Source organism: Corvus cornix, chromosome 18 (genome assembly GCF_000738735.6).
Source record: "Corvus cornix cornix isolate S_Up_H32 chromosome 18, ASM73873v5, whole genome shotgun sequence".
Classification (NCBI taxonomy): Eukaryota; Metazoa; Chordata; class Aves; order Passeriformes; family Corvidae; genus Corvus; species Corvus cornix.
This window is the reverse complement of record NC_046347.1, coordinates 11,199,150-11,227,084: the sequence shown is the minus strand read 5'-3', so window position 1 is coordinate 11,227,084 and position 27,935 is coordinate 11,199,150. Positions and strand designations below refer to the sequence as shown.

The 27,935-nt window shown below is 55.7% G+C and overlaps 1 protein-coding gene across 1 annotated transcript in view; it reads left to right on the top strand.

Moving 5' to 3' along the window:
* Positions 1 to 27,935, top strand: part of SLC39A11 (solute carrier family 39 member 11) — a 70,928-nt gene that overhangs the window by 22,851 nt on the left and 20,142 nt on the right. Inside the window, 2 exon segments of the mRNA XM_039562184.1 lie at positions 17,350 to 17,414; positions 17,416 to 17,518. Coding sequence (XP_039418118.1) covers positions 17,350 to 17,414; positions 17,416 to 17,518 — 168 coding nt within the window.

The window sequence follows — 27,935 nt, the reverse complement described above, 5'->3', positions numbered from 1 at the left end:
CGGTGCCGTTCCGGAGCCGAGTGGGAGATGCTGTTCCCAGCAGCCTCCTCCGCTCCCCGGGAACATCCTCGCTGCTCCACTGCAGCTGGGAGAGCTCTGGGAAGGTGCTGGGGCAGAGCAGGGTGCAGCAGTGTGGGTGTGAAGCTGGATAAAAGCCCAGAGACCCCTTTGGTGCCCAGCCGGGAGCGGCCTCAGCGCCCGGCACAGCTCCGGCTCCAGGGAAGAAAGGGCAGTGGGAATTTCTGTGCTGGCTGCTGACCCAAAGTGCAAAGAAATGTTTGGGGAAGCAGCAGGAGAAGCAGCAGCATCTCTGCTGCTCAGCATCCACCCCAGAGGCAGGGATGTGTGTCTGTCTCCTGGAGAGAGGTTTTACAGGAGCATGGAGTGACAGGACAGGGAGGAACGGCTTCAAACTGACAGGGAGTGGGTTTGCATTGGTATCAGGGAGAAATTCTTCCCTGTGAGGGCAAAATCCTTCCCTGCGAGGGTGGGGAGGGGCTGGGATGGAATTCCCAGAGGAGCTGTGGCTGCCCCTGGATCCCTGGCAGTATCCAAGGCCAGGTTGGAGCAGTCTGGGATAGTGGAAGGTGTCCCTGCCCATGACTGGATCATCCTGAATTTCCCTTCCCACCCAGCCCATTCCCTGCTCCTGGTGTCTGTTGTGCCTCTGGCTGCAGGAGCGTGGAGTCGCTGATGTTATTGAAGGGAATCAGGGCTGGCTGTCGTGACTCAGTTGGCTTTTGCCAGGGTGTGATTTAGGAAATGGTGCCCTGGCAGCCCTGCCTGGCTGCTCAGGGAGTAAATCCAGACGGATTTATTGGCTGGAAGAAGAACCCCGCGTTTGCAACAGCGTCCGTGAGAAATGAAATTTTGTTAAACTTGTTACTGAGATGAGCCGGGAGCTCTGGGGGCACCACACGCAAACCTCATCGCGTAGAAATTGTATTTTTCCCCCTTAAATCAGAGCTGCTGCATCAAATCTGAGGCCCAGGTGGGGATTTGGCTGGGGAAGCCCTGGCGCAGGGGCTGGGGATGCCCCAGTGCCAGCCCTGCTGTGGGTCCCTCCTGTGCTGCCCCAGGACCCGCTGGGCCCCTTTCAGCAGCACCACCACTCTCCCAAGCTCATTTTTGCCAATTTTTGCCGTATTTTTCCCCTCCAAAGGATGATTCTGTGCACCAGGGCTGCCAGAGGGGGCTGCACAGGAGAGGAAGCAGAAGCTGCTCATGTAGCATCTCTTTATCAGAGCACTGAAGTGTGATGGAAGGAGCTGGGGCGATAAGAGGAGGCAGAACCCCTTGGGAACCAGCACCAGGAGAGAGCAGGAGCTGAATTTTGGGCTGGGCGCTGATGTTTGAGGCAGCACATCAGTGTGGTTTGTCCTTAGAGCCAAAAAATTCCCCGTTTTCCCTGTTTCTTCTGGATGGACCACCTGGTTTGAGGACGTCCAGCCTTGTCCCAGCTTTTTTGTCCTGATCTGTGCTGAGAGGAAAACCTGCCCAGCAGTGCCCAGCTCCCCTCTCAGGAGCATGGCCAGATTGCTGCTGCTCAGCCTGGGAATTTTCTCCTCATTCCCTCCCTCCCTGAGGAGAAGCAGCGGCCGTGAGGGAGAAATGATGGATCCAAACCCTCGGGATTGATTGGGCTCACTCAGCCAGAGCCTCCTGTGTGCATCCAAAAGGTTCATTAAGCCTTTGTAACTTATATAACAGGAAACTCCTCCTTAAAAACGGGATGTTCCCCAGTTTTCCACCATCGCAGCTCTGCCTGCAATGACTTTGACACGTTCACACCGTGCTGCTTCCGGAAAACTGCTGCTTTCACAAGCCATCAATTCATTTGGAGGCTTCAGAGGCAGCCTGGGTGATAAATGCCTGTGGCAGTGTCTGTATTGATTAAAAAACATCCTAATGCCCCTTTCTGAAGCTTTTCAAATGGTTATTGACCATCCCTGTCAGCCTGGGTTCTGTGCTTGGCTTTTATAGTCCGGACTAAATGTGGATTTATGGACCCAGAGCTCCAAAGAAATAAATGAAATGGGGGCCCATAATTCCTCCTGAAGTGATGAAATGCCTGCTTCAGTCAGAGATCTGTACCCCCCTCGTTCCAGTCACTGCCTTGCTCCTGGGATCAGGAATTTTGGCTTTACAGGGCTAAAAGCCGCCTGGTGTTTGCTGTCCTTTGCTTCTTGGATTTACCTGTAGAGGACCCAGCTCTGCAGTCCCAGCCTGCAGTGAATGAACCACCGCGAGCAGCTTATTCTGGATATGAGATTTAGGATTTCCAGCTGCAGCAGCCTTATCCCTCAGGAACTGCCAGCCTGTGGCCTTCCAGCAGAGAGCCTGGCCCTGGGTGAGCTCTGCTGTGTCCAGGGGCTCTGGAGGTGGGATCTGTGTGTCGTGTAGCCAGTCTTTAACTCCAGGGGGATTTGTTCAGCCAGGAGCCTGATTAAACTCTGATGAGTGATGAGCTGGGGAGGCCCCGTGCTCTGGGAGCTGCAGGGAGGTTTTTTGTGGGGTTTCTGGCCATTCAGAGGAGCCTTTTCCCATTATCAAGGAGCTTTAATTTCCTGGCTGCACCTCAGAGACTGTTTAATTCTGGATAAAAGAAATTCCTGAGGAAATCCTCCCCATCCCTGGCAGCTCTGGTGGCTCCTGTGTGGTGCCCAGGGGTGACAGTGGGACGGGCAAGTGTGGCACCTACGTGTGACACTGCTGCTGTCACCAGCTCTCCAGAAACCCCTCCTAAATTAGGGCGTTCAGGGTGAGGAATCTCTCCAGGGATGTGTCTGCATCCAACCTGAACCTTCCCAGGGTGGTTTGGGAGCAGCTGGAGGGCTGAAATCCTGGCTCAGCCCCATTCCAGAGGCTGGGAGAGGGATTAGCACAAGAAAATCTTGAGAGAAACTTCACTCCAGTGCAGCTGCTCTGGGGCAGGCCTGAGATTTCAAGGTTTATTAAACCAAACCAACAATTGGTTTGCTGCAGCCCCTGGAGTGGAGCTTGGTTTGGCTCCATTCAGCCAGCACAAGAATTTATTTGTTTTCTGGAGATGCTTCCTCAGCTGGATGGGAATGGGAATAATTTGAAGTCACCCTAAGGAAGCTTTGGGGCAGTGGAACGAGAGCCGGGAGCTGCAGCAGCCACTGAGCATTAGGGCAGCAGGAGCTGGGAGCTGTGGGGAGAACAGCGGCGCTGCTCTGAGGGGAAGGCAGGAAACTGCAGCCACAAAAAAGGGGCTGCAATCCCCCAGGTTCCCACTAAACACACGCTGTAAGGACAGGGAAGTGAAGAAAAAGCCATTGCCCGGCTGTGCCAGCGCAGATGGGCGTGGGTGCAGGGTGTGAGGTGGGAAACGGGATGGGAGCAATCCCAAAATGGAGGCCTGAGGGCGCTGACGTGGCCCTGAGGCTCGGGGGTCTGTGTGGAGCAGTCTGACCATGGCCTGGAGACAGAAACAGAACTATTTAAAGATACAGGGCTTGTCTGCCTGGTTGTGGCCCCCTTGCAGGTGCTTCCTTCCCTGCAGGATGCACTCAGGCCCGAAAAGCCCCTGTGCTGCTTTGGGATTTTGACTCTTCCCCCTGTGCCTGGTGCTGCTTTGGGTGCTGGGCCCACCCTGGCCCTGCTTCTGCTTCCTCAGCTCTGAGCACCCCCAAACCTCCTCAGCTGCTCTTGGGGGGCACCTTGGGCTGGGGTTTGATTCCCTAAAAGCATCTGGGGTCTTGGCAAGGCTGCACAAAGGGCTCCTGAGCTGCTGGGGGGTGACAGCACCCAGCGGCACCCCTGGGCCCTCTGTGGAGCTGGAAAAATGGATGAATTTCCCTCTGCTCTGGGAAAATGAGTAAATTCCCATCTTGGCTGGGATTTGGGGCGAGGTCTCCCAGCTGGTTTTGCTCTCACACACCAGTTTGAACCAGAGCTGGGTGCCAGTGACTGGGGAGCTGCTGGGGCAGAGCTCACCCTCCCTGGGAGCTGGGATCCTTTTTCCTTTCCCTGAGTGCCTGGCCCTGGTGTGATTTTTGCTGTGATTTCCTTCCCATTTGATTTCGATTTCCACACGTTTCCCTTGCAGCTCCCGGTGTCCTGAGAGCGTTGTTCATGTCCAGGCCTCTCTTTTATCCCCTTGTATGTGGTATATGGCACAGGATGATGGAATATGCCTTTTCCCGAAAAATCAATGGTTTAGTTGCTCCCCCCTCCCACCAGGAAGCTCTCCCAGATACAAGTATTGATTGTTGAGCTGAAAGCCATGTTTAGATCATAATTACCCTTTAAATCAGTGGGGCTGGGGGCTTTGCACCGTAATTGTTCTTTAATTCAGTGGGGCTGCTGGGTTTGGAGTCTTAATTGTTCTTTAATTCAGTGGGGCTCACGGATTTGTGCCCTAATTGCTCTTTAAATCAGTGGGGCTGGGGGGTTTTCACTCTAATTATCCTTTAATTCAGTGGGGCTCGTGGATTTCTGCTCTGAAATGTTCCTTAATTCAGTGAGGCTGGGAGGTTTGTCCTGTAATTCCTCCTTAAACCTCTGCAGAGCTGGGGGGTGCCCTGGGATGGAGCTGCCCCTTGGATAAGGATATTTAGGGATGTGCCAAGGGCACATCCAAGCTCGGGGGATATTTTGGAGGAGCCTCGGAGGGAGTCTGGTGCAGAATGGGGATTTTAGGGCCATTCCAAATCATCGTTTTTGCTGGAAAAATCTCAGGCTGCTTTTCCCAGGCTGCTTTTCCCCCAGGTTTCCCCTGGCTCAAGGAAAGGTGATGCCCGCTGGGGTTGGCAGAGTCTGCACCCACCTGAGCTGTGCAGGGCCTCGTGGCCTCTTCCTGATCCAACCCACCCTGAAATTGCCCCCAGTGCCCCCCAGTCCTGGCTCTGGACACCACTGGGAGCCCCTGGAGTAGTGGGATCTGATCCATCTTCCCAGCCCTGGGCTGGCCACGGCTTCCAGCTGCTCCCTGGGGATCAGGGCTGGTGTCCCCAGTGCCCAGGGCTGGAGCAGGAGGTTCCACATGGTTCCAGGGGGATTTTTCCATCCTGGAAGGCAGAAGCTCTGTGAGGGCAGAGGGAATGAGGGCTCTGCTCGGAGTCCCCACTGCCAGAGAGCACCAAGGCTGTGACTGAGGCGTTGTTGGCCTCTTCAGTGGATTCAGGTCATTTCTTTTCTTTATGGATTCATCTCCTCTGAAATTCCAGCCTCTCCAGCCGAGAAGGGAGCTCCTGCTGGTGCCGTTCCCGATGAGGGAACCCTGGCTCAGATCATCCCCCCCTTCATCCTCCTTCCCTTTTGTAGCTCGGGAGCAGCTGCTCTGCCTCCCCTGCCTCCAGCCTGCCCGGTGCTGCATCCCAAATCCATCCGGGGATCCCGGGGGACATGGATCAAACGGGTTTTGTGCTGGGATATGGGAATGGGGGGGTGGAGGGAGCCCTTCTGCCGGGTTTGTGGCACATCCTGCATCCAATCCCAGGCCGTGCAGCCGCCAGGAGAGCTGTTGGATAAATAACCCCTGAAATGAGTTGTGCTGAGGCTGCGGGGTGGCTGAGCTGCTCAGACATCCTGCCCACCGCAGCTCATCCCTCTGGGGCCGTCAGGGAGGTTTTATTTCAGCCCAACACGGGGCAGGCACCACTCGGCCCAACTGGGTGGGATTTCCTGAGGCTCCTGGTTGTTTTCCCCTCGATTGAACGCTTGGAACGGGAATTGCACAGGGCCAGGCTGGGGCGGGATGAGCGAGGTGGGGCTGTCCCCTTTGGGGGCGGGATGTGTGGGTTTGGATGAGGAGCAGCTGCAGCAGAGATCCCGAGCTGTGCTGTTCCAGCCTCGTTTTTCAGCGGGCTGGGAAGGCAGGAGGGCTGCAGTGGTGGGAGCGTGTGCCCTGAGTGTCCCCATCTCCTGGGCACGGCACCAGTGGCCTCTGGCTGCCTGCAGGGGCGAGGTGACAGCAGCGTCCGTGCTCAGCTCCTTGGGCCCTCCACAGAAAAACCTCTTCTATTTTTATTATTTTTATTATTTTATTAAAATTTTTTTTGTATTTTTATTATTTTTATTTTTGGTTTGTTTTTATTTTTATTGTTTTTATTTTTATTGTTTTTTTATTTTTATTTTTATCATTTTTATTTTAATTTTTTATTTTAATTTTTTATTTTAATTTTTTATTTTAATTTTTTATTTTAATTTTTTATTTTTAAATTTATTTTTATTTTTAGATTTTCTATTTTTTATTTAAATTTTTTATTTTATTATTTTTATTTTATTTTTATTTTTTTTTATTTTATTATTTGTTATTATTTGTTATTATTTGTTATTATTTGTTATTATTTGTTATTATTTATTATTAGTTATTATTTGTTATTATTTGTTATTGTTATTATTGTTATTATTTGTTATTATTTGTTATTATTTCCTATTTTTATTTTTATTATTTTTATTATTTTTATTTTCCAAAACCTGCTGGTTCCTCCTGTGTTTTGTCATCAGCTTCAAGCAATCCCCTTTATCTCTGACCCTGTGTTATCTGCAAGGCCCAGAGCCGAGCAGATCCCGGCCCCTCTGGGGCTCCTCCAGCAGCACCGAGCTCAGCCCGGGCCCCAATTTCCCCCTCCCGGGTGATGCTCAGCGATAAAACCCCAACCCCGGGGGCCTCTGGAGAGGGGAAGCAAAGCTGGGATTGCTTCCCTTCAAAGGCCTGGGATGGAGCTGCGGCAGCAGATGGTGTGAACTGCCTGGAAGTGGGGATGAGGCAGCGCTGAATTCCCAATTAAGTGTAATTAAAACGGGGCTCGTTTATTTATTTGGCTGCCAAGGGGCGTCGCTTCCCTTTGAACGAGGGGCTGGGCCCTGGTGCCTTCCCGTAGCCGGGAGCTGGGAGGGAATTCAGGGCATCTACAGGAGATGCTGGGATTTAAAATCTATCAGGGAAATGTTTGCTGGGCTCTTCCCACGCTGGGATCCCTCTCCAGGGTGGGAATGGGGGCACTCCCCGGTGTTCCAGCCTGGGAAGAGGGAATTCCATGATTTTTGTTTGAAATGGGGCTCGGAGCAACCTGGGATAGGGAAAAATTCCCTGCCCGTGGCCGTGGGGTGGAACTGGATGAGCTTAAAGGTCTCTTCCAAGCCCAAATATTCCACGATTCCCTCCTTTTCCAGGTGGATCCTGGGGTGCAGTGAGGTGGCTATGGGGTACTGGCTGTGCCCAGGGAGGTGCCAAATCCCTGCAAAATAGCCATCATTTCCTGCTCCCTGTCGGCGTTTTCCTGGTTTGGGTCTGGGATTCTCAGACACATCCGTATCCCGTGGGCAGGGATCTGGGAGCAGGAGCAGCCTGGGATGCTGAGGGCTTTTCCATGGGAAGGCAGCTCAAGGCTGTTTTAAGGGATCCTTTATGGAAATACACCAGGCAAAGGGAAGGAGGAGGGTTTGTGTTCCATGTGCGCTTCCCAGCTGAATTCCCGGCCGCTCAGCACCGTTCTGCCGGCTGAGTCATCCCTGCATTCCCACCTCGGCCTCAGGGACATCCATTTGCTTTGGATTCTGAGGAGAAGAATGAGCCCAGCTCCTTCTGCCATAAACACAGGGGTGCTTCCGATCCCAGTTTTTTATGGAATGGATTTTGGGGTGATGTTTGCTGCCCTCTCCCAGCTCCAGGGCTGTGCCTGGAGCAGCCCCATGGATTTGGGATTGGGGTGAGGATGATGCTGAGCATGGTTTGTGTCCCCTCTGTGGGGACAGATGTTGTCCAGCCCCTGGGATGGTGGCGTGTCCTTCCCACTGCTCCCTGACCCCCTGGAGCCATCCCGGATTTCTGGGCTGGAGCCACAGCCTGTTTCTCCTTCTGCCAGAGACAGGAGTTCTCCCTTTGGAGCCACTGACAGGAGTTCATCCCAGATCCATAAATCAGAGTTTATGGAAGGAGAAATCCCAGGCCCTGAGCCGGAGCCTCTTCCCGAATCCTCCCAGCCCCGGCCTTGCTTCGCTGCTTTTATCCCAAGGACAGCCTAAAATAGGACCATGAAATGTTGAACAGGGCTGGAGAGAGCTGCACTCGGAATAAAACCGGGATCCTGGCAGGAATGTGGGAAGTGTCTCCTGCTCAGCCAGCAGGGCTCTCTTCAGATCCATTTCCTTCCCTGTCGGTGTTTTCCTGCTGCAGGATTTTCCTGCTCCTCTGAGGTGGGAGATGGGGAATCTCCTGCTCTCCTCCCCATGGGGTTGGTTGGGATCCAGCCCCGCTGTGGGGGATTCAGGGATGTGGCTGCTCAATATCCCATGGGAGGGATGAGGTGGGGTCCCACCACAGCTCCTCTCCAGGCTGTCCTGGTCTCTTCCCATCCCACAATTCCTTTGAAATCCAGTTTGTGTGCAAAAATCCCATTGTTCTGCTGGAATTCGTTTCTGGGGCTCGAGGGGGGTGTGGTACCAGCAGGGTATCCCACTCCCAATCCCACCCGTCTCCGTGGATGACGTGATTGTGCTCCTGGAAGCAGCCTGATGCTTTGGTTATTCCTGGAGAACAGGCAAAAATCCAATCTGCTTGTCCCTCCAGAGGGAGCTGGGATTGATTTTGCAAGTCCCAGAGCTGAGAACAAAGGAGCACTTCCTTTATTTTGCTCAGAAATCGATTCCTTGTTTTATTTTTCCGGCTCCGAAGGGGCCCCTTTTCCCAGGCGTGTGCCCGGCCCTGCCAGCCCCGGACTGGGGATGTTGGTGCCGTTTCCCTGTGCTGGGCGGGGGATGAGGATGGGAGCTCCAGATGTGTCTCTCCAGCTGTGGTTTTGTCCCAGAGCACTGGAAGCTGCTGAGCAGCAAATGCCACCCGGGAGTGGAGGAATTCCTTCTAGGAATTGTCTTGCAGGGAGCTGGGGAGAAGGAGTTTTAAACTGCCAGAGGGCAGGGTCGGATGGGATATTGGGAAGGAATTCCTGGCTGGGATGGAATTCCCAGAGCAGCTGTGGCTGCCCCTGGATCCCTGGCAGTGCCCAAGGCCAGGCTGGACATTGGGGCTGGGAGCAGCCTGGGCCAGTGGGAGGTGTCCCTGTGGAACTGGAGGTGCCTTCCCACCCAAACCATTCCATAATTATGGGCACCACTTCCATCTCCACCTAAACCCCCGGCATCTAATGCTTTTATTAATTTATTTTCATTTTTGGATTAATTTAATTAATATGCAAAGAGAGTTTTTCCAGCTGAATCCACTGTGTCCTTTCGGGATGAAAGGAGCAGCACGTGCCTCTGGACAGTGGGAATGCCAGGGGGAAGGAATGGGAGGGATTATGGAGAACAAGAACTGAGCTGCTCGTCCTGTCCCTGGTTTGGTGTCTTGGAAGTGCTGTGAGGAAATGTGGGAATAACCACGCTTCTGTTCTGGGATTCCAACATCTGGGAAGGGGGGCTGTGTTTGTCCTGAGAGCTGCTCCTGGTGCCTGTGTCAGCCCGAATTGCTGCTCCATGGATTTCCATACTTTAGGAACATGGAGTTATTAAAAAAAGGACAGGCAGGAGGGAAGGGCCCGGGGAAGATGAGCCGGGACTAGCGTGGCAATAAATGGATTAATTCAGGGCTGTGGGGGCAGTGCCGGAGCCTCCCAGGGCAGGAGGCACGGCTGGGCTGTGCACGGGTGTTCCTGGGGGTGCTGGCACGGTGGCAGCATCCTGTGGGAATGGCAGGAGAAGGCTCTGCCAAGCTCAGGGGGAGCAGCACCAACCCCGTCCCCCCGGCTGCAGCGTTCCCATCCCAGCCTGCTGCTGCCTGGCTCCTTCGCAGCTCCTGATAAAATCCCACTTTTCATCTCAAGTGGGGAATGAGGCTGAATTTTTCCCGGGTTCCTTCAGAGGATTCTCCGTGTCTGATCCCGCTCCCATCAGAAGCTGTTCCCTGCCAAGGCTGGGAGACGCGAGCGTGGCTCAGCCCTCGGAAATGAAGTGATTAAATTAACTGGGCTGTGTAAAATTCCAGCCTCAAATCGTTCAGCCAAGCACTTCGTCTACTGGGAGCTCTTTGAGGAGCTCTTGGAAGGGAGCAGGAATTAGTTTGCTTAGAAGGACCTGGTGCATGTAATGACACCGAGCGTGGTGCCACCGCTCCTGCCCGAGGAATTAATCCTCAGACACGGAGCTGTGAGGTCAGGGAGGCTTTGGGAATTAGTCCGGTGTGCTGCCAGCCCGGGGCACCGCAGGGACCAGCAGCAGCTCGGCTGTGCCGTGCGTTGTCACCACGTGCTGTGCCACCTCTGGCACCTGCCTTTCCGTCCTGCCCTGGGAGCAGCCCTGGTGGCAGCGTCACCACGAGGTCCTGTGCCTTGCTGAGGCGATTTCCCCCACCCACTGTGGAGCTCGGGGCAGTGCTGGAAGCTTCTGGGGCTCTTTTCAGGCTGGATTGTTCCTGGAGTGATGTTTGGGGTGGGATTTGGGTGTCGGGCTCTGGGTGATGTTTGGGCTGGAATTCAGGTGTCGGGCCCTGGGTGATGTTTGGGGTGGGATTTGTGTGTCGGGCTCTGGGTGATGTTTGGGCTGGAATTCAGGTGTCGGGCTCTGGGTGATGTTTGGGCTGGAATTCAGGTGTCGGGCTCTGGGTGATGTTTGGGCTGGAATTCAGGTGTCGGGCCCTGGGTGATGTTTGGGCTGGAATTCAGGTGTCGGGCCCTGGGTGATGTTTGGGCTGGAATTCAGGTGTCGGGCTCTGGGTGATGTTTGGGCTGGAATTCAGGTGTCGGGCTCTGGGTGATGTTTGGGCTGGAATTCAGGTGTCGGGCCCTGGGTGATGTTTGGGGTGGGATTTGGGTGTCGGGCTCTGGGTGATGTTTGGGGTGGGATTTGGGTGTCGGGCTCTGGGTGATGTTTGGGGTGGGATTTGGGTGTTGTGCTCCGAGTGATTTTTTGAGCTGGGATTTGGGTGTTGTGCTCCAAGTGCCATTCTGGAGGAATCTGGGTGTTGAGCTCCCTGTGTTCGGTGGTTACGGCCTGGTTTGGTGCAGGAGGGAGCTGCTGGTGCTGGCACAGTTCGGGCTGGTGCTCCAGCACCCTCCTGCCTCCAAGCTCCAGCCAGATCCCAGCACTAACCCAGTCCCTGGGAGCCCGTGGGAGTCGTTCCCGCTGGGTGGAGCAGCCTTTGCTGAGAGCCCCTGTGCACGCTGGGCTGGGTGAAGGCCCCTGACAGACCCTGAGCCCTGACTCTGTGTCCATCCTCCTCTGAAAGCCTCAGCACAGGCAGGCACCTCTTTGATCCAGCAGAAATGCTGGGAAGTGGATTTGTTCCGTGGCTGCAGCCACACACCCTGCACTGGGGTGTCCTGGTGTCCCATTCCCACTGAATCCCCGGGCTCTGGAGCATGGGAAGCCCGTGCTCTCTGCTCAAGCACCCTGAGCCTTCCTAGCGGTAAATAAAAGCTATTTTTAAAAAGAAATCCTTATTTTGACCATAGTTGGGCAGCTCCACGGAGCCTCTTCTCCAGCATTTTTGTTCTCTGAGCGTAAGCTTCCCAAGAACTGGGGAACTTTCCCAGCTTTGGGGGCTCATTCCTTACAGGAGCAGCTTTTCCCTGGCAGTTTCCTTTCCAGGTCTGCTGGGATCTGTGCTGTCAGACCTGACAGAGGTGTGGATCCCAGGATTGCACCTGGCTGGGAGCCCGTGGGATGCAGCTTTCCCTGTACCTGTCTGCGAGGGGCTGGCAGTTATCCCCCAGGACGTGCTGTGCTTAATTACTGGCAGTAATTAAAACCTCTTCTGGAGGTGGGAGATAAGAGCAGCGCTTCCTGTGTGGCAGCAGATGCTCCCTAACACCCATCTGCTCCTCAGCATCCAGGCCCTTCTGTGCTCCCTGGAATTCCTGCTGCAGTGGGAAAAGGACGAGGAAAACAAGGATGTGGGGAAGCTTTTTGGTGGAGATGCCAGCGGGGAATGGCTTTGGTTCCTGAGGGGCACAGGGAGAGCAGTGGCACCGATGCCTTCAGCCCCAGTGCTGCCAGAAATCCTTGGAAAAAGCCTTTAAAACCAGGGAAAGCTGAGGGGAGGCATGGCTGGTGTCCTTGGGAAGCAGGGCGAGTGTGGAGCACTCCTGGGATCCTGTGGGGCTCCAGTTCCCAAGGCTCTGGATTTTGATCCAGTTCCTCTTCTGGGGCTTCCTCGTGCTCCAAAAGGCAGGAAAAGGAGAGGCTGGGGAGAGGGGGGTGGTGCACACGGGGCTGTGTGTGGGGTGTGCCAGGGGATGGAGCTCCCGACCCTCCCCGGCCCCCCTCAGCCCTTGGATGTGGGAGAGATGCTCCTTCCCGGGCTGGTTCCCCTCGGATCCCTCATCCAGGCTCTCCATGGATCCATGGAGAAGCTTCCCCTCTCTGGTGCCGATCCCTCTGTGGCACAGCAGGAGCTGCAGCCCAGGTGGGTGAATCCTGAGGGCCCCATTTCCTCCATCTGCCCAAAGCTACCGGAGCATCCAGGGCTTGTGGGGAGGAGAAACGGGGCTGGGATTGTCTGGGGAGCCTCCAGGAACTGGAGAGAGATTTTCCAAGAGATTCTGATTTATCTCAGCCGTTAAGGGTGAGGATTTCACTGCCATTCCTTTGTGTTCCTGGGGAGGGGATGTTGGCATCTTCTTTAGGGAATTGTTCCTTCTCCCCTTCCCCATGCCCCGACCAGGGTCAGTCCAAGCTGTTCAGCTCTCCTGCTTTTCCTGGGACAGCAATAACCCGGATTTCCAGCTGCAGGTGCTGGGAATGAGGAGGGTGGGGGGTGTTGTGGGGGCTTGTGGAGGAATTTGGGAGCAGCTTTTGCGCTGCTCCGCTGCTCCCTCCAGGTGTTACCTGAGCTTGGAGCTCGGGCGCAGTTGGAATTGCACAGCAGGAGAACACTCGAGGCTTTTCTGCCTTTCCCATATTCATCAACACCAAATAATTGTCACCAACAGCCAGCAAGCAGCAGTTAATTATGGATTTTAATCAGTCTGCGGTGCATCCGTGCTCGGCACTGCCTCTCCTCCCCTTCTCCCACACCTCGGAGATGGGAGCCGACAAATCCAAACAGGGAGCCGGCTCAGCCCTTGGAAGTTCAGCTGAAGGAAGAATCCCTGGAGCCCCCGGGCTTGGAGACCCCTCCCCTGACCGTGGACAGCTTCCTGGTGAGGCAGAGCCTTGCTGGAAGGAGTGGATGGGGAAATCGATGGGGGAGAGGTGGAGGAGGGGTTTGGAGGAGCTGGGAATGGTTTTCCTTCCAGCATCTCCAGCCAAGGGAAGCTCCAGATTGTCCTCAGTGAGTTTGTTCCAGCATGGCAAGAGGAGATGCAGGGATGCTGCCTGGAGGACGAGCCTGTGCCACAGGGGACCAGCCCCTCCTGCCCCCCGGGCTGTCTGCAGGGGCTTTGCAGCTAAACCGGGACTAAAACCGCTCTTAAACCACCTCAGAGGGGCTGCAGAGCTTTGCCAGGGGGAATTTGAGCAGCCCGGAGCACTCTGAACTCCAGGGCTTAGGAGAGGTTAAAGCCAGACCTAAGTGGGGAGGAGGAGAAGGGCTCTGGAGCAGGTGTGGTGAAAATCTGGAGAGCTCCAGGGGCTGTGGTTTGGATTTGGGAGCTGAGGGAGTGCAGGAGGAGGGGTTTGGAGCGCAGAGTCAACAGCGCCTCGGTCTGTTTGTGCACCAGAGCTGAGCTCACGGCTAATGCAAACAGTTTTCATTAAGAAATAATCAGAAATAAAAAGCCATTTCACATGCTGATAAGGAGCCAGTCGGTTTTTTCACTTCAGCAGCAGTTTAAGCCACGCTCAGAGCCATTTATCTTTTCTCCAGCGCTGGCTGCAGAGGATATGAAAAATGCACACATGTAATTAAACTTTTGGCAGAATCTTTGCCCTGCAGCTTTACAAAGAAATTCAATAATGATAAATGGAGTGGGATATCTAAAGGACTTTTTGTGAACAGGATTTAAAACAACGTCTGTGGCACAGAGAGTTGTTTGCCACCTAATTGTCTTGGCACGGATCTGGGAGCAGCCTGTCTGTGGTGTCAGCTCTTCTTTACAGCCCAGCCCTTGTTCTGCTCTTATCTCCACTCCAATTTGCCATTGAGGCTTTCCTGATTCCCAGCCAAGCCCGTGCTTATCCCTAATGACTGTTTTGTTCCCCCAGCCCGGCGTTTCCAGCTGGGAATGCTCCTGGGTGTGTGCTGGCAGTGGTGGCATCGCTGCACTGTCATTATCCTTTCCTTTTTATCATCTCCTCCAGCAGCAGGTGGGAGTGAAGCCCATCCCCTGACCAGGCTCCGTGTGACGCTCCTGGGAAAACGATGCCGGGGTTGTGTCCCTGCTCCGGCTGTCGGTGCCTTTATCCCCGGTGTTTGCTGGTGGTTCAGGCAGGACCCACAAATCAGTAATAATGTGGCAAAACCAAGCAGCCAAAAGATGGGAATCAGATATTCCAACAGCAGAAGGTTCTCCTCAAGTGGTGGAGCTGTGGTCAGACAGCATTTCAGCTCTTTCCAGAACCTTTTAATCCGATTGCAGATTCCGCAGACGTAGCAAATACAGGTAAAAGAATGGAGGGGTCAGTTTCAAAGGATGTTAGCAATGACAGTTTGTATCGTTATCTTACGTGCTTCTATTCAATTTTACAAACCAGAAAAAGTCAGTATTTTGTTTCTCATATCAGAGCATGTTCTTCTCTTCCAGGGATCCTTTATAGGAGAGGCGATTTTGTGGTGAGATTGTCCCTCCCAACCCCACCCTCAGCACTTTCCCTGGAAAAGCTGCACCAATTCTTTTTCATTCCCACAGGTTTTCCCTGTTTTCCTCACCCCTGTGGCATCCCCCCGTCCTTTGTCACCACTGGTCTTGGAGGGGCTTCAGATATCCTTGGAAAAGGCAAATTTTCATCATTTTTCCCCCAGTAGGAGGAAGCAGACTAATTATAAATGATACATAAGATATAAAATAATAATTAACAAGGTTAATCTGATAGAAGTGAGCTGGGACTGAGCACCTGAGGAGGTGGCAGTGAAGGAACGGGGCTGGGCCAGGCTTTTGGTTTTGTTGATTGGCTTCAGACTGAACGAGAGGAGGATTAGATGGGATTTTGGGATGGAATTCCTGGCTGGGAGGGTGGGGAGGGGCTGGGATGGAATTCCCAGAGCAGCTGTGGCTGCCCCTGGATCCCTGGCAGTGTCCAAGGCCAGGCTGGAGCAGCCTGGGGCAGTGAGAGGTGGGCAGGGGTGGCACTGGTTGATCTTCGAGGTCCCTTCCCACCCAAACCATTCCAGGATTCTATGATTCCATGAGAATCTGCCCTGGCTGTTGTGGTGTTCTGTGGATCACTGGGTGCTTCCTCCAAAGGGAGAAGCGCTGGGGTTTGGTCACTTGAAGGTAACTTCTTGTCTCTAACTGTCCCATAAATCCCTTTATCCTCTCCCTGGAAATCCTTTGGTGCCGGAGAGGGATTCCTGCCCCCTCTGCATCCCACACCAGCCTGGTTTCCACGCAGGCTGCGGCTCCACAGGGAGCTGGGGATTTGGGTGACCCCACATCCGTGCTCTGTCCAGTCTGTGGGTCAGCGCTGGGGCCTGGGCAGGGTGAGCTCAGGACAAGGCTGGTTGTGGGGACAGGGACCTGTGCCAAGCAATTAAATTAACGCAGAGGTCTGGTGCGAGAAGGGAATTTCATCCCTACGTGGCCGCAGCCGTGGCCGCCCCTCTGCCAGGGGTCTCGGTGCCAGCATTCCCACAGTGCCGTGGCCAGGCTGCTCCACGGGATCTGTTTGTCCTCGTCTTGCTTCCAACAAAACATTTATCCTTGTCCCCGCGGGCTGGAGCGGAGCTGAGGCTCTGCCACCAAATGTCACTGCTGGGCTGGCGTTTGGGGCCAGCGAGTGGCTGGCTCCGTATGGCCGGTGACAAGGACAATATTTGTCTGGGCAGCCTCTGGCTGTGTTTGCACAGTGACGCTGACAGCGGCTCTCTGCTGGGGCCAGCCCGGGCTGCTGCTGTCCCAGGGGAGGGGACACGAGGGAAGCCACCCGCGCCCGCTGCTGCCCAGGGGAGCTTTTGTCTTTCACCCGCTTCGTGGTACCAAAACTCGAGGGGATGTGGCCTCAGCTGTGCCTGGGGAGGTGCAGGCTGGAAATCCCTCATGGAAAAGCGTTGGAAGGGGCTGCTCAGGGAGGTGTCACCGTCCCTGGAGGTGTCCAAGGAACGACTCAGTGCCCTGGGGACAAGGGGGGGGATCGGTCACGGGTTGGACTCGATGAGCTTGGAGGTCTTTTCCCACCTGGATGATTGTGTGAAAACACCTGAAATTCCTGGTCTTATTCCCTGTGCTGCCGAGGACTGTTTTGGGAAGCCTTCAGGTGCCTGGTTCTGTGTTTCAGCTGGCACGATGTGGAGTGTTGGTAACACCTCTGCCTTCCCAAGGTGACACCCCTCGATTTGCATGAGCCCCGTGGTGCTCGGGTGCTTAATTGGCTCTGGCAGCACAGCCTGGGTGATGTGTGATGTGCCAGCCAGCACCATCCTGCTTCCAAACGCCACGGCAGCACTGGCATCCCAGCAAAATGATTTCAGCTCCTTGCACTGTCCAGACAAAAAACCTTGGAGCTGGGGGGTCAAGGAGCGGGAGGGGGAATGATCTAAATCCAGAGGGGGAGAATTACGGTGTCTGAGGGTCAAACCTTTGACTGGAAGCCGTGGCTGGGGGAGGCTGAGGAATCTGAGCTCCTCATTTCTCGCCCTGTTCCTGCTGAAGGCAATGGGGGGACTTTGCCTGGATCCTTCCACCCCCTCCCAACCCGGATTTGGGCACAGGTTTTTGGAGTGTGTTTCCAAAGAACTGATTGGAAGAGAGCTGAGAGCACCAGTCCTGCTGGGAGCAGAGGTTTGGGAGAGCCTGGAGCTACCCAGAGATGCAAAGGGCAAATGTTTTGGGTAGCGGAAGAAATAATGGTTAAAAACAGCTCAGTGCCCCTGTTTTGGGAAGGGATGAAATCCAAAGGAAGTGTTGGGGGGTTTTCCTTCATCAGCAAAGGCAATGGAACTGCAGCCCTGACAGGTTTGGGATGGGGGGAAAGGTCTCAGCAGCTCTGTCTCCATCACCCTCCTCACCCTCATCCTCCTCACCAGCCCCAGAGCTTGGCCCAGCCAGGCTGGAGCTTTGCTGGCTGTGAGCTGGGCTGGACCAGGAGCAGGTCCTGGGAGGAGGAGGAGGAGGCAGAGGAGGAACTTGGCTCTGCCTCGGGGTCTCCCTGGGCTCTGCAGCGTGGGGACCCCCTGCTCTGGTCGGTGGTGTTCCTTTTCCTTGCTGTTTCCTTCTGGGAAGGGAGGCAGGAGCTGCCCAGCTGTGTCCAGCTGTGCCCCCCTTGGCTGACCCCGGTGTTTTCTGTCCCCAGACAAGGCTGAGAACGGGGAGCCCTACCAGAGGAGGAGGGGAGCGGGGCCCCCCTGCCCGAGGGCCCCCCGGCATTCCCGGCGCCCGGGACGGAGCCCCCGCGGCCGGGAGCAGCAGCTGGAGGAGGATTATGCTGATGATCCTGGCTATAACCATCCACAACATCCCAGGTGAGCCCCGCGGGTCACCCCTGCGGCCCCGGCCCGCGCGCATCGCACGGATCCCCTCCTCTGTCCCCCTGGCAGATGGCACTCGCTGAGTGGGCGCCTTTGGAAGGGATCCTGTTCCAGATCCTGTGGGGCTGAGCCACGTGAGGCCTTGGCAGCAGAGCCCCCGTGGGGAGGGGGCTCGGGGAGCCTGGAACAGCTGCAGCCTGGCTCGTGCCAACCCGGCGTGGGTGGGAATTGTGATTCCCGAGGGGATATTGGGAAAGGTGACGCTGGGAAGGCAACAAATTGTGCTCCCTCTGAGCCTCTCTCGTGTCTGTGAACAGCAAGAGGTGCGTTTCAGAGCGCCGAGTCTCTGCTGGAGAATGGGAAATCGGGGTTTATTTCAAGGCAGGGATTTGGACAAAGGGTGGAAAATTTCAGAGCCCGGGGTTCCTGGAGGGCTGAGTCCTGCCAGGCTGGGCTTTGTGGTGCTGAAAGAGGTGATCAGAAGATGATGAGATCACTTTGGGACAGCTCAGGACGTTTGGCTGCTTTGCAGTTCTTGGGGGTGTTGGAAATAAAATAAGGCAACATTTTCCAGGGCTCCTTTCCTGGTTTCTCCTCCCTCCCTCCTCCTGCCCTTCTCCTTCCCTGGCCTTTGCCTTCTCCCTTCTCTGCCCTGTGCCTGGCTCAGGTTGGAGGCTGGACTGGAATGGGGAGAGGCTTCTCTGCATAACTTGGATCTGTAAATCTGGGAAGAAGCAATGAGTGCTTTGGGAAGAGCCGTGTTTTCCCTGGATACTGGCAGCGAGGAGCTGCTGGGCTCGGGGCTCGCCTGGAACCTCACACGTCACCTTGTGCTTGGTGACTTGAGAGTGTTTTTTGTCCAGTGCCAGGACACCCATCCCAAATTCCATCAGAGACAGCCTTCCCGGGTGAGAAGGCTCCGGGGTTGGTGTCGAATCCCAGCTCCTGCGTTTCCCTGGGACTGACAAAATCCAAGGGAACACGTGGAGAGCTCCTGGCTGTTCCCTCCTCTGCCCCTTCCAGCCTCCTGCTGCCCCTGGGGTGGGAATTGCCTCCCTCCAGCGGTTGTGGGCACCTCTGGGTGCTCCTGGTGCCACCCTTGGGCGGGCAGCTGGCTGGGTTTGGTTATCCTGGTAGGAAGCTGAGAGTTAATGATTTGCTGCCCCTCCGTGCATCAGCAGCACGAGCTGTTCCTGGGCATTAACCTGCTCCAGTTGGTCAGCAGCAGCAAAACATTTCTCCCTCCTCATCCCTCTTCTTCTAATTAATTACGGGTGGATAATTTGGGTGCTGTAGTTCAGCTCCGGGTGGTGCTGGGGGAGGCAGAGGCCTGGCAGACGAGGCGAGGAAGGAGCTTTAAATGAGCCACACGCTCCAAAAATGAAGGGGAAATATCTGCACTGAGTGAAGTGTGATTGGATTTCATCCCTCAAACGAGGTGGCAGGGAGTGAAGGTGGCACCTCCTGCCTGGCATGGGGACTCCTGTCTGTCACCAGCCGAAGGAGAAAGTTCTGCAGAGGGGTGACCAAAGTGTCACCCGTGGCAGGAGGTCAGAGCTGACACGGCCCTGAGGCGCTGAGCTGCCCTTTCGCTGCTCCTCCAGCAGCACAAAGCCACCTCTGTGTGGTGACAGGGTTGGAAATGCTCTCTTGCATCTTAAAGGTCACCATGTTCAAGCTTCGTCCCCAGGGAGGTGTGAGAGTGAGGGCCCAGCTCCGGCCTGGAGGCTCGGCTCAGTGCTGGCTCTGTCCCTGCTGAGCTTTAACCCCCAAATCCCCCTCCTGCCCTTTCCTGGTGGCTTTTCAGCAGCCTCACAGTGCTGCTGGTGACACTGGGGCCGCTCAGCAATGACAAAGCCCTGACCAACACCCTCCTTTCCGTGGGGATTTGTACAAAGTCACCCCCGAGGTTCCAAATTCCAGAGGCAGAGCCCCGCAAGGCACAGGGTGCCAGCACTGCTTGTGCCCTAATAAATAATTCAGGCTGTGGATAAATAATTCAGGCTGTGATTAAATCAGGTGAGCAGCAATTTGGGGCTCTGAATTCCTTCTGCTTTCCCAGCACAAGCACTGCCGCTGCCGCTTCCTGTTGTAGGCAGGGTTTGGAAACACGGGAATCTCTGCCTCAATTACAGCCCCGTCCATAATTAGCACAGCCTCCTGCAGGGTGAGGACTCCTCGCGCTGGGGAGGGCGGGAGGTGCCGGGCTGGGAGATGCTGGGGATGCTCCGAGCCTGGGAAAATCGCTCCGTGCTCCTCAGGGAGTCATGGGATTGTTTGGGTGGGAAAGGACCTTAAAGCTCATCCCATTCCAGCCCTGCCGTGGGCAGGGACACCTTCCACTGTCCCAGGCTGCTCCAAGCTGGCCTTGGACACTTCCAGGGATGGGGCAACCACAGCTTCTCTGGGAATTCTATTCCAGGGCCTCCCCACCCTCACAGGGAGCAATTGATTCCTAACATTTTATCGAAGTCTTCCCTCTTCCCCTTTCAAGCCGTTCCCCCTTGTCCTATCATGAGCTGCCTGTGTAAAAAGCCACTCTCCATCTTTTTTCCAAGCTCTTCTAAGGAATATCATCTTCTGGAAGTGCTTAAAAAGCGCTGAAAGGGCTCCATGGGCTCTCTCCAGAGCTTTCTGTTCTCCAGCTTCCTCTGGCAGCAGCTCCTGGCTCTGGTGCCGTGTCTGCTGCTCCCTCTACTTCCCTGCAAGCCCTCTGCCCTCCTACAGAGGCATCCAGGTCGTTCCCAAGGGTTTTCCATCCTTCCAGTGCCTTTATAACACTTCACACAGCTCCACATCCCTGGGAGGGGCCGGGATGCAGGAGGGAGCTCCACTCTCACCTTGTTGGGTCTCCGAGCTGCCCGAGTGCCTCTGATGGGCTGGAGCTGCTCTGAATCCTCACTCCAACCCCAAACTCTTCCTAAATTCCCTTTCTCTGGTGCTTAAACTGCTCCCAGGCGCCATCCCTGCTCTCCTCCCGTGCCGGCGGGGGATGAGCTCCCCTTTTATCACCAGCAGGGAATTGTTTTATGGACTTTGAGCCCTTTTTAGTGCTCAGCTGGTTTGGTCCTGGCAATGCCTTTGGCTTTGTTTCCAGGCTGGGAGCAGCTTCTTGTGGAGGGGGGAGAACGGAACCCCCAGCCCAGCCTCCCACAGCCACTCTGTGGTTGTGGAGGAAAGGTTGGATAATTTGCTCCAAAGCCAGGAATGCCAATGGAAAGGATAAATTGATAATGACAGGAGATGCCAAACTGCAGACTCTTCCTGCTAATTAATATTCATTTATGCCGGGTTTAGTGGAACATTAATTATGGATTTAATCAAGCCCTGTTTATTCTGGTTTAGCTTTGTACCTTGGGTGGCTGTTATGCTGAAGACTTCAGATTAATTAAAATGTTACTGGTGTATCACAAATAACAATTAGCGAGGTGTGAGCTGCGCAGCCTTTCCCTTTGTGCTGCCGTGGCAGGGGGAGGAGAGCCTGGCAGGGCCGTGGGACCAGGGCCGAGTCCTGGGAAGCTCCCAGGATGCTCCCAGAGGGCTCTGCCCTGCGCCGAGCTCAGGGTGCGTGTGCAGGCGGGGATGGCTCTGCTGCCTGATTTCGGGGGCTCCCCCAGAGTAGAGATGCTGCAGGAGCCCCTCGTGCTCGAGGAGAGGACCAAGGCCGTGTTCTGCTCATCTTTCTGCCCTGGGGCTCTCCCTGGAGTCTCAGAATTCCAGAGCCATTGAGGTTGGAAAAGCCTCCCAAGATCGAGTCCAAGCCATGGCCGATGCCCACCTTGTCCCCAGCCCAGAGCCCTGAGCGCCACGTCCAGGCCTTCCCTGGACACCTCCAGGGATGGGGACTCCTCCAGCCCATTCCAACACTTGACCTCCCTTTCCAAGAGGAAATTCCTGCTGCTGTCCACGCTGAGCCTGCCCTGACCCAGCCTGAGGCCGTTCCCTCTCCTCCTGTCCCTGTTCCCTGGGAGCAGAGCCCGACCCCCCCGGCTGCCCCCTCCTGTCAGGGACTTGTGCAGAGCCACAAGGTCCCCCCTGAGCCTCCTTTGCTCCAGCCTGAGCCCCTTTCCAGCTCCCTGAGCCACCCCTCAGAGGGCTCACAGGGATCTTGTGGGGACCTTTGGTGACTCCAGCAGACCTGAGTCCCTTCCCAGTGTGTGGCAGTGAGGCGGGGAGGAGTTGCAGGCATTTGTGGTGACGATTCCCTGCCTTGCTTCCCCCTGGCTGTTGGGAAATGTCTGTCCCCCACCCCCAAAATCTGCTCAGGTGACAGCAGGGACCTGGCTGGAGCTGCCCCATCCCTGGGAGCATCCCTGCCTTGGAGCATCCTCCAGGAAAGGCAGCGGGGCTGCTCCCAGGCAGGCACGAGGTGCTGCTTCCAACCCCCAGAATGTTGCCACGGAAACCTGAAATTCCCTTTCTCCTCAGTGCTGGGCTGGGCAGAGCCGGGTGTGCCCAGACGGGGCACAAGCCTGGGCCCATCCCAGCATCATCCCTTTGCTCCAGCCTTCGCTCCCTGCAGGGAAAGGCCTCACTTCTCTGCATCCAGCCCAACCCCTCCGCGTTCGCTCTCAGGTTCTGCCTCCACTGCTGAGCAGAGGGGTCTGGGAAGGAGCAAGGGGACGTGGCAGAGCCACCAGGTCACAGAGTGAGGTGACACTGACGTCCCCTGCTCACCCCCAAACCTCACAGGGCTCCACCTGAGGCTTGCTCTCCAGTTCCCAGTGCCAGAAATGCATCAACGAGCTGGGATTGATTTATTTTTAATGAGCAGGAGCGGCGGGAGGAGCAGGGCAGAGCGAGGGAGCCCAACATGGAACAAACCCGGCCGGGGAGGTGGAGCTGCCGCGGGAGGAGGGAGGGTGGGAGGTGGCACCGTGGCCAGCAGGGACAGGAGGGGAGAAGGAGACACTTTGAGGTGGTGACAGCTCTGGGAAGGGTCACTGAGACTCCCAGGAAGCTGTGCTGGGCTGGGGGGAAGATTCCTGCACGCCCAGGTGACAGCATCCGAGTTCTTTCCCCTTGGGATTGCGCTTGGAGGTGGCAGCAAGAGGCTGTGCCCCGGTTTGGCACTGCCTTGGTGGCATTTTGGGGTCTTCCTTCTCTGCTGGCCCAGGAGGGAGAGATTTACCCCAAAAGCTGTAGGGTGGGGTCTGATCAGTGCTTGGAATGAGGGGCAGAAGGGACAACTGGGATAACTGGTGTGGAGGAGAGGGTGCAGGATTTGCAGTGCTGTCCCCTGCTTGTGTTCCTGGCACCGGGCTGGCACCAAGGCACAGCTGAACCCGTAACTGGCAGTGGCAGTTCCTGGTGTGGGTGACACATTTACAGCAGGCACCCCCTGCCCGTCCCCGTGACGCCTCTCCGGTGACACCTCCCTCCTTCTGGAAGGTGCTGCTGCCGCTTTGTGTGATCCCAGGGAAGGGGGATGGAGGGAAGGCTGCCCCAAGGGCCGGGAAGTGCCACCCTGATTTCAGCCACGCTCGTTGGCAGCTCTGCCCCGGGGCCCTGGGGCTGGGTAGCGTGAGAGCCGCTGCCCTCCGTGTGGTGGCATCTGGCTGGGCACAGCCCCAGGAGGGACAGCTGCTGCCTGGGCCTGGGAGCTGCCTGGACGCTGCTGGTTTTTATGGCTTCTCCCAGCTTCAGCCAGTTCGTGTCCTTGCTGTGCCTCCTGCTCTGCAGCTGGCGGGGGAGCAGCACAGGGAGCTGTGCCTGTGCTGGGGGCTTTCCTCAGGCAGCTCAGTCCCTGAGTGGGGTGGGGGCACCTGGTGGGGACCCAGCATTGTCACCCCTTGGCCCAGTGCCCTGTTGTGGCCATGTCCTGGGGTGGACAGTGAGTGAATCCCATCCTTGGCTGTGCCAAATGCAGCTCCTGGCATTGAGGGATGCAGGGGTGGGATGCAGGTGAGGGATGCAGGTGAGGGATGCAGGGGTGGGATGCAGGTGAGGGATGCAGGTGTCACTGTTGTCAGGGTCCAAAACAGAAGGAATCTTCCCACCAGCGAGGAGGGAGCTCCCCAGGGAGCTGGTACCCGATCCATGGGGTTTGACACCTCCCAGCTGAGCTCCCTCAGCGCTGGTGTCCCTGTGGTTGAGTCCCTGCGGTTCCCAGGTGGGATCCTGGATGCTGCAGCTCTCTACACCTCAGCCCAGCCCCACAGGGACAGGCAGAGCTCATCCCCTGCACCAGGAGCTGCTCCTTCCCGAGCTGGAGCCCATCCTGGGATGATGGTGGATTTGAGAACAGAGTGCCAGGGGGAAGGGAGGGGGCTGTGGATGGCAGAGGTTCCGTGCTGTGCTGGCAGATTGGAGTTCCTGGGATGGGAGGTGATTTCCAGGCTGGCTGCTTTGTCATTAGCAAAAATTGATTGGATTCATCCTCCTGGGACAGGCGCTCCCGAGCACTTGGCCTCCCGAGGGACGGGCAATGAGTGCCAGATCGCATCTCAATTATGAAGAGTGGTGATTATTGATATGAATATTCTCCCAGATCCATTCCAGGCTGGCAACATTCATTTGGAATGATGATGTTTTTTTCATGGGGCTGTTGAAATTGAGGCTGTTTTCCAATCGTTGACTTTAATGAGGATTTGGGAACCCACTGGGGCTCAGCAGAGCGTGAGAGCGGGAGCCATCAGCTGCACCCATTCATCTGCGCCTCGTCTGGGCGATGCCTCTTCCTGGAATTCCAATATTCCTCCTGCCCCTGCCGCTCGAGCTGCTGCCTTGGCTATTCCTGGCTACTCCTGGGCACTCGGAGCGCCCTCCACTCCCGCTGGAAGGGGTTATTTGTAGTAAGGAAAAGGAGGAAAAGGCTTCCCTGCAGCTTTGTGTTCCAAGGAAGATGCAGGTAAGGGGAGGTGCTGGTGGGTGCAAGGGAGCACATGGGGCAGCAATTCCATGGAATTTCAGGGAAGTGGAGCAGAGTGCTGGCCCTGGAATGGGCTCAGAGGGATGGAAAGATGCACGTTGGAACAGCCATGAATTTTTCACAGCGTTTCTGCTCCGGAGAGAAAATCCAGCTGGGACATGGCTCCCAAGGCCACTGCCCATCTCCGGGATAATTCCAGAGGGACCCTGTGGATGCGTCAGGGATGAGCAGGGACTGTTGGCCATGGAGCTGTGATGTGATGGCCCCTGAGCAGCCGGGGGAGGAGAGAGGTCGGAGGGGATGCAGCCCACGGAGACAGAGCCGGGAGCTCGGCTCCCTCCGGAACGTTCCGGCGGCAGTGACTCATCAGGATCAGGAGGAGGCGGCCGCTCTGGGAAAGGTCCCCCTGACCTTTCGTTAAAGCTCCCGTTAATTGTCACCTCGCCATCACACACTGGGACATTTTCATCCACCCAGCACCTCGGTGGAGGGAAACACTCGCTCTGAGTCCTCGGGGTTCCGTGCAGGGAGGTGGGAAATGCAGGAAGAGGCACCGGGTGAGGGACACGGGTGACATCCCCCGGTGTGGGTGATGGTCTGAGGTGAAGGACACAGGTGACATTCTCAGGGCCCAGGTGACATCCCCGGCCATGGCTGCTGCCCTCAGGCTGCTTTTAGCTCCGTGGCCCCCGGCTCAGCTCCCTCAGGATCCCCTGCCCCTCCCATGTGGATGGAGGCTGAGGCTCTGGAATGGCAGCAGGAGCAGCCCCATGGGAAGGTAACTCCGTGCCTTCCAGGGTGGGAAGTTTTCCTCCCAGCCTCGCACTGTGAAGGGGGGACAGGGGGGTCTCTGGTGTCCCCCTGCCAGCAGCTCATCTGTCAGAAACTCATTTGGAGGCAGCCAGCGACAGGCACCGATAACACAGCGCTGTTTTGTCAGCAGGAAAGCCACCAAGGTGACAAAAGCCAATTAAATCCAGGATTTTCAGCAGCTGGAATGAAATATTCCGCTGAAATATGCATGTGGGAGCTGCTTGCCTGCCTTGTCCCCATCAGATCTTGGGTCTGTCACATTAAACCTCGCTGAGCAGTGGTCTGAGAAAGCATTTACGTGCTGGAAATGAAACTTTAAATATCTCTGATGGATTCAGGTGCTGCGGGGTCAGGAGAGTCCATTTCCAGCAGGCTCAGTCCCTGCCTTTAACTGAGCTCTGCTTTGTTAATTTGGGAAAGAGTTTTCTGCTTCCAGAGAAGCATTTCCAGGATGGAGGAGCTTTGGGATGTTGGACAGTTGCTTTAATTCCTTAAAATCAGGTGGAGGTGGAGTTGTCAGCTCCTGGTCAGCTGCTGCAGCTCCGTGGATTGGAATGAGGATTTTTTCCATGTTGTGGGAGGAGGAGGAAAGAGGAACAGGGTGGGATGAGGATGGGCTGGCTGCTGTGGGGTTAAACCAGGATTAGGAATTAGCAGGATTGCCTCCTGCCTCCCAAATTCCGCCTGAATGCCCACAAACCCTCAGGCAACACCATGGGCTTCTCGTGGGCTGGTTTTTCCCTGGATCTGGTTTTTCCCTGGATCTGCTGCCTGGAGTTGCCCAGAGCCACCTGTGTCACATTCCCCTGGATTTGCCCCCCCTGGTCCAAACCCTTGGGCTGGGCTGGGTTTATCAGGCTGAGAACCCAGGTCTGGAAGTTTTTTCCAGGAAAAGCTCCTTGGAATTGCCTGGGAACTTTAAATCCCCTTTTTAATGTCACTTTAACCACACACAGCCACATTTAGGGACAGGGTTTGGTGGGTTAGTGTTGGACTCGATGATCCCAGAAGGATTTTCCCAAGTGAATTCTTTTATTCCCAAATAATTTGGGTTTTCTCTGTGTCCATTCTGCTGCCAAGCTCTGGAGAGCTGGGAATTGCAGGTGGTTGCTTTTCCAGGTGTTGGCTGCCCCTGGCATCACCTCCCTGCTTTTCATCACTTCTTGCACAACCCTGCCAGGACCCAATCCCTGGAAAACTCAGAGGCAAAGCTGCACCATCAGTTCTTATCTTGGACTGAGCCATCTGGGCACATCAGGGACCTTTGAGGTGTTTCAGCTTCATGTTTGCACATCCCAGACCTCAGGCACAGCTGGGTCAGTGCTTCAGTAACACCTTTAATGGATAAATTCCCATTTTTGGATGGGAGAGCCATTCCTGGAGCAGCTCTGTGCTGGATTCCTGCGACTCCCTTCCCGAAAATCCAATTCCTCCCTGTTTTCCCCCTGCCTGGCTGGGCTGTGCTTTCCTCCTGTGCCACCCCCACAATCCTTGATGGGATTTTGTCCCCAAAACCTCTTTTCCTCATGATCTTGGAATTACTGGAGTGCTTCCCATCGTTGCAGTGCCCAGCCGTGCTCACACCTTTTATTTGTGTGCTCCCTCAGGGCATTTTGGTGTAAAATAGCCCCAAAGTGGGTTTATTTGCCCTCTTGCCAGTGTTTTGGAGGCTGTGAGAGCTCTGGCTGTGCTTTCCTCCCTCCCTGTCCCACCATGTGCTCCTCCAGCAAATCCTGGAGGAAGAGAAGGGAGGAGTGAGGAATTCCGAGTGCAAATAATCGTGGGTGGGGCTGGAAAATGCAGATGGATCATTGGGATGTTGTGTTTGTGGCTGGTGGAAGGGCTTTGGGTTCGGGGCATCCTTAGCAGGGGTCTGGCCTCGTTTTTGGGCTGCTGCTGCTGCTGCAGGGAAGGCACAAACCAAGCTGGGATCCAGAATCCTGCCTGGCCAGTGGAGCTTTGTCCTGGCTGGTGTTGGGATGTCCATGGAGAGCTTCAGATCCAGCCTGGAGAAGACTCCAGAGAGAGCTCAGAGCTCCTTCCAGGGCCTAAAGGGGCTGCAGGAGAGCTGGACTTGGGACAAGGGATGGAGGGACAGGACACAGGGAATGGCTTCCCATTGCCAGAGAATGGAATTAGATGGGATACTGGGAAAGAATTCCTCCCTGTGAGGGTGAGGAGGCCCTGGAATGGATTTCCCAGAGAAGCTGTGGCTGCCCCCTCCCTGGAATTGTTGAAAACCAGGCTGGACAAACCTGGGACAGCAGGAGGTGTCCCTGCCCACAGCAGGGGCTGGAATTTGGGGGATCTTTAAGGTCCCTCCCAACCCAAACCGTTTCCATAGTACGAAGAAAAAGCCTCTTGAAGGTGACTTTCACCTCCTCCTTCTGCTGCTACAGTGGTGGGGACCTAAAAAGTGGAAAATCCCTGGAATCTGCTGATCCCAGAGCAGCAAATGGCAAAACGATGTTTCCTAGAGGGACCTGGCAAGGTCTGGAGGGAAAAAGCTCTGAGTGGCTGTGCTTAAACTCTCCGAGAAATCCAAACCTCATTACGGCAAGATTAATTTCCCGCTAGGAACTTAACAGCTCTTCCAGGAGCGGGATGAATTATGGATGAGACGTTGGCAGCTGGAGAACCCTCCTGGAGGAAGCCTCTTCCTCTGCTGAGCTCCAGAAATCCCTGTGGGAGGGGACAGTGCCACTGCCAGCCCTGGCCAGGGGTGGG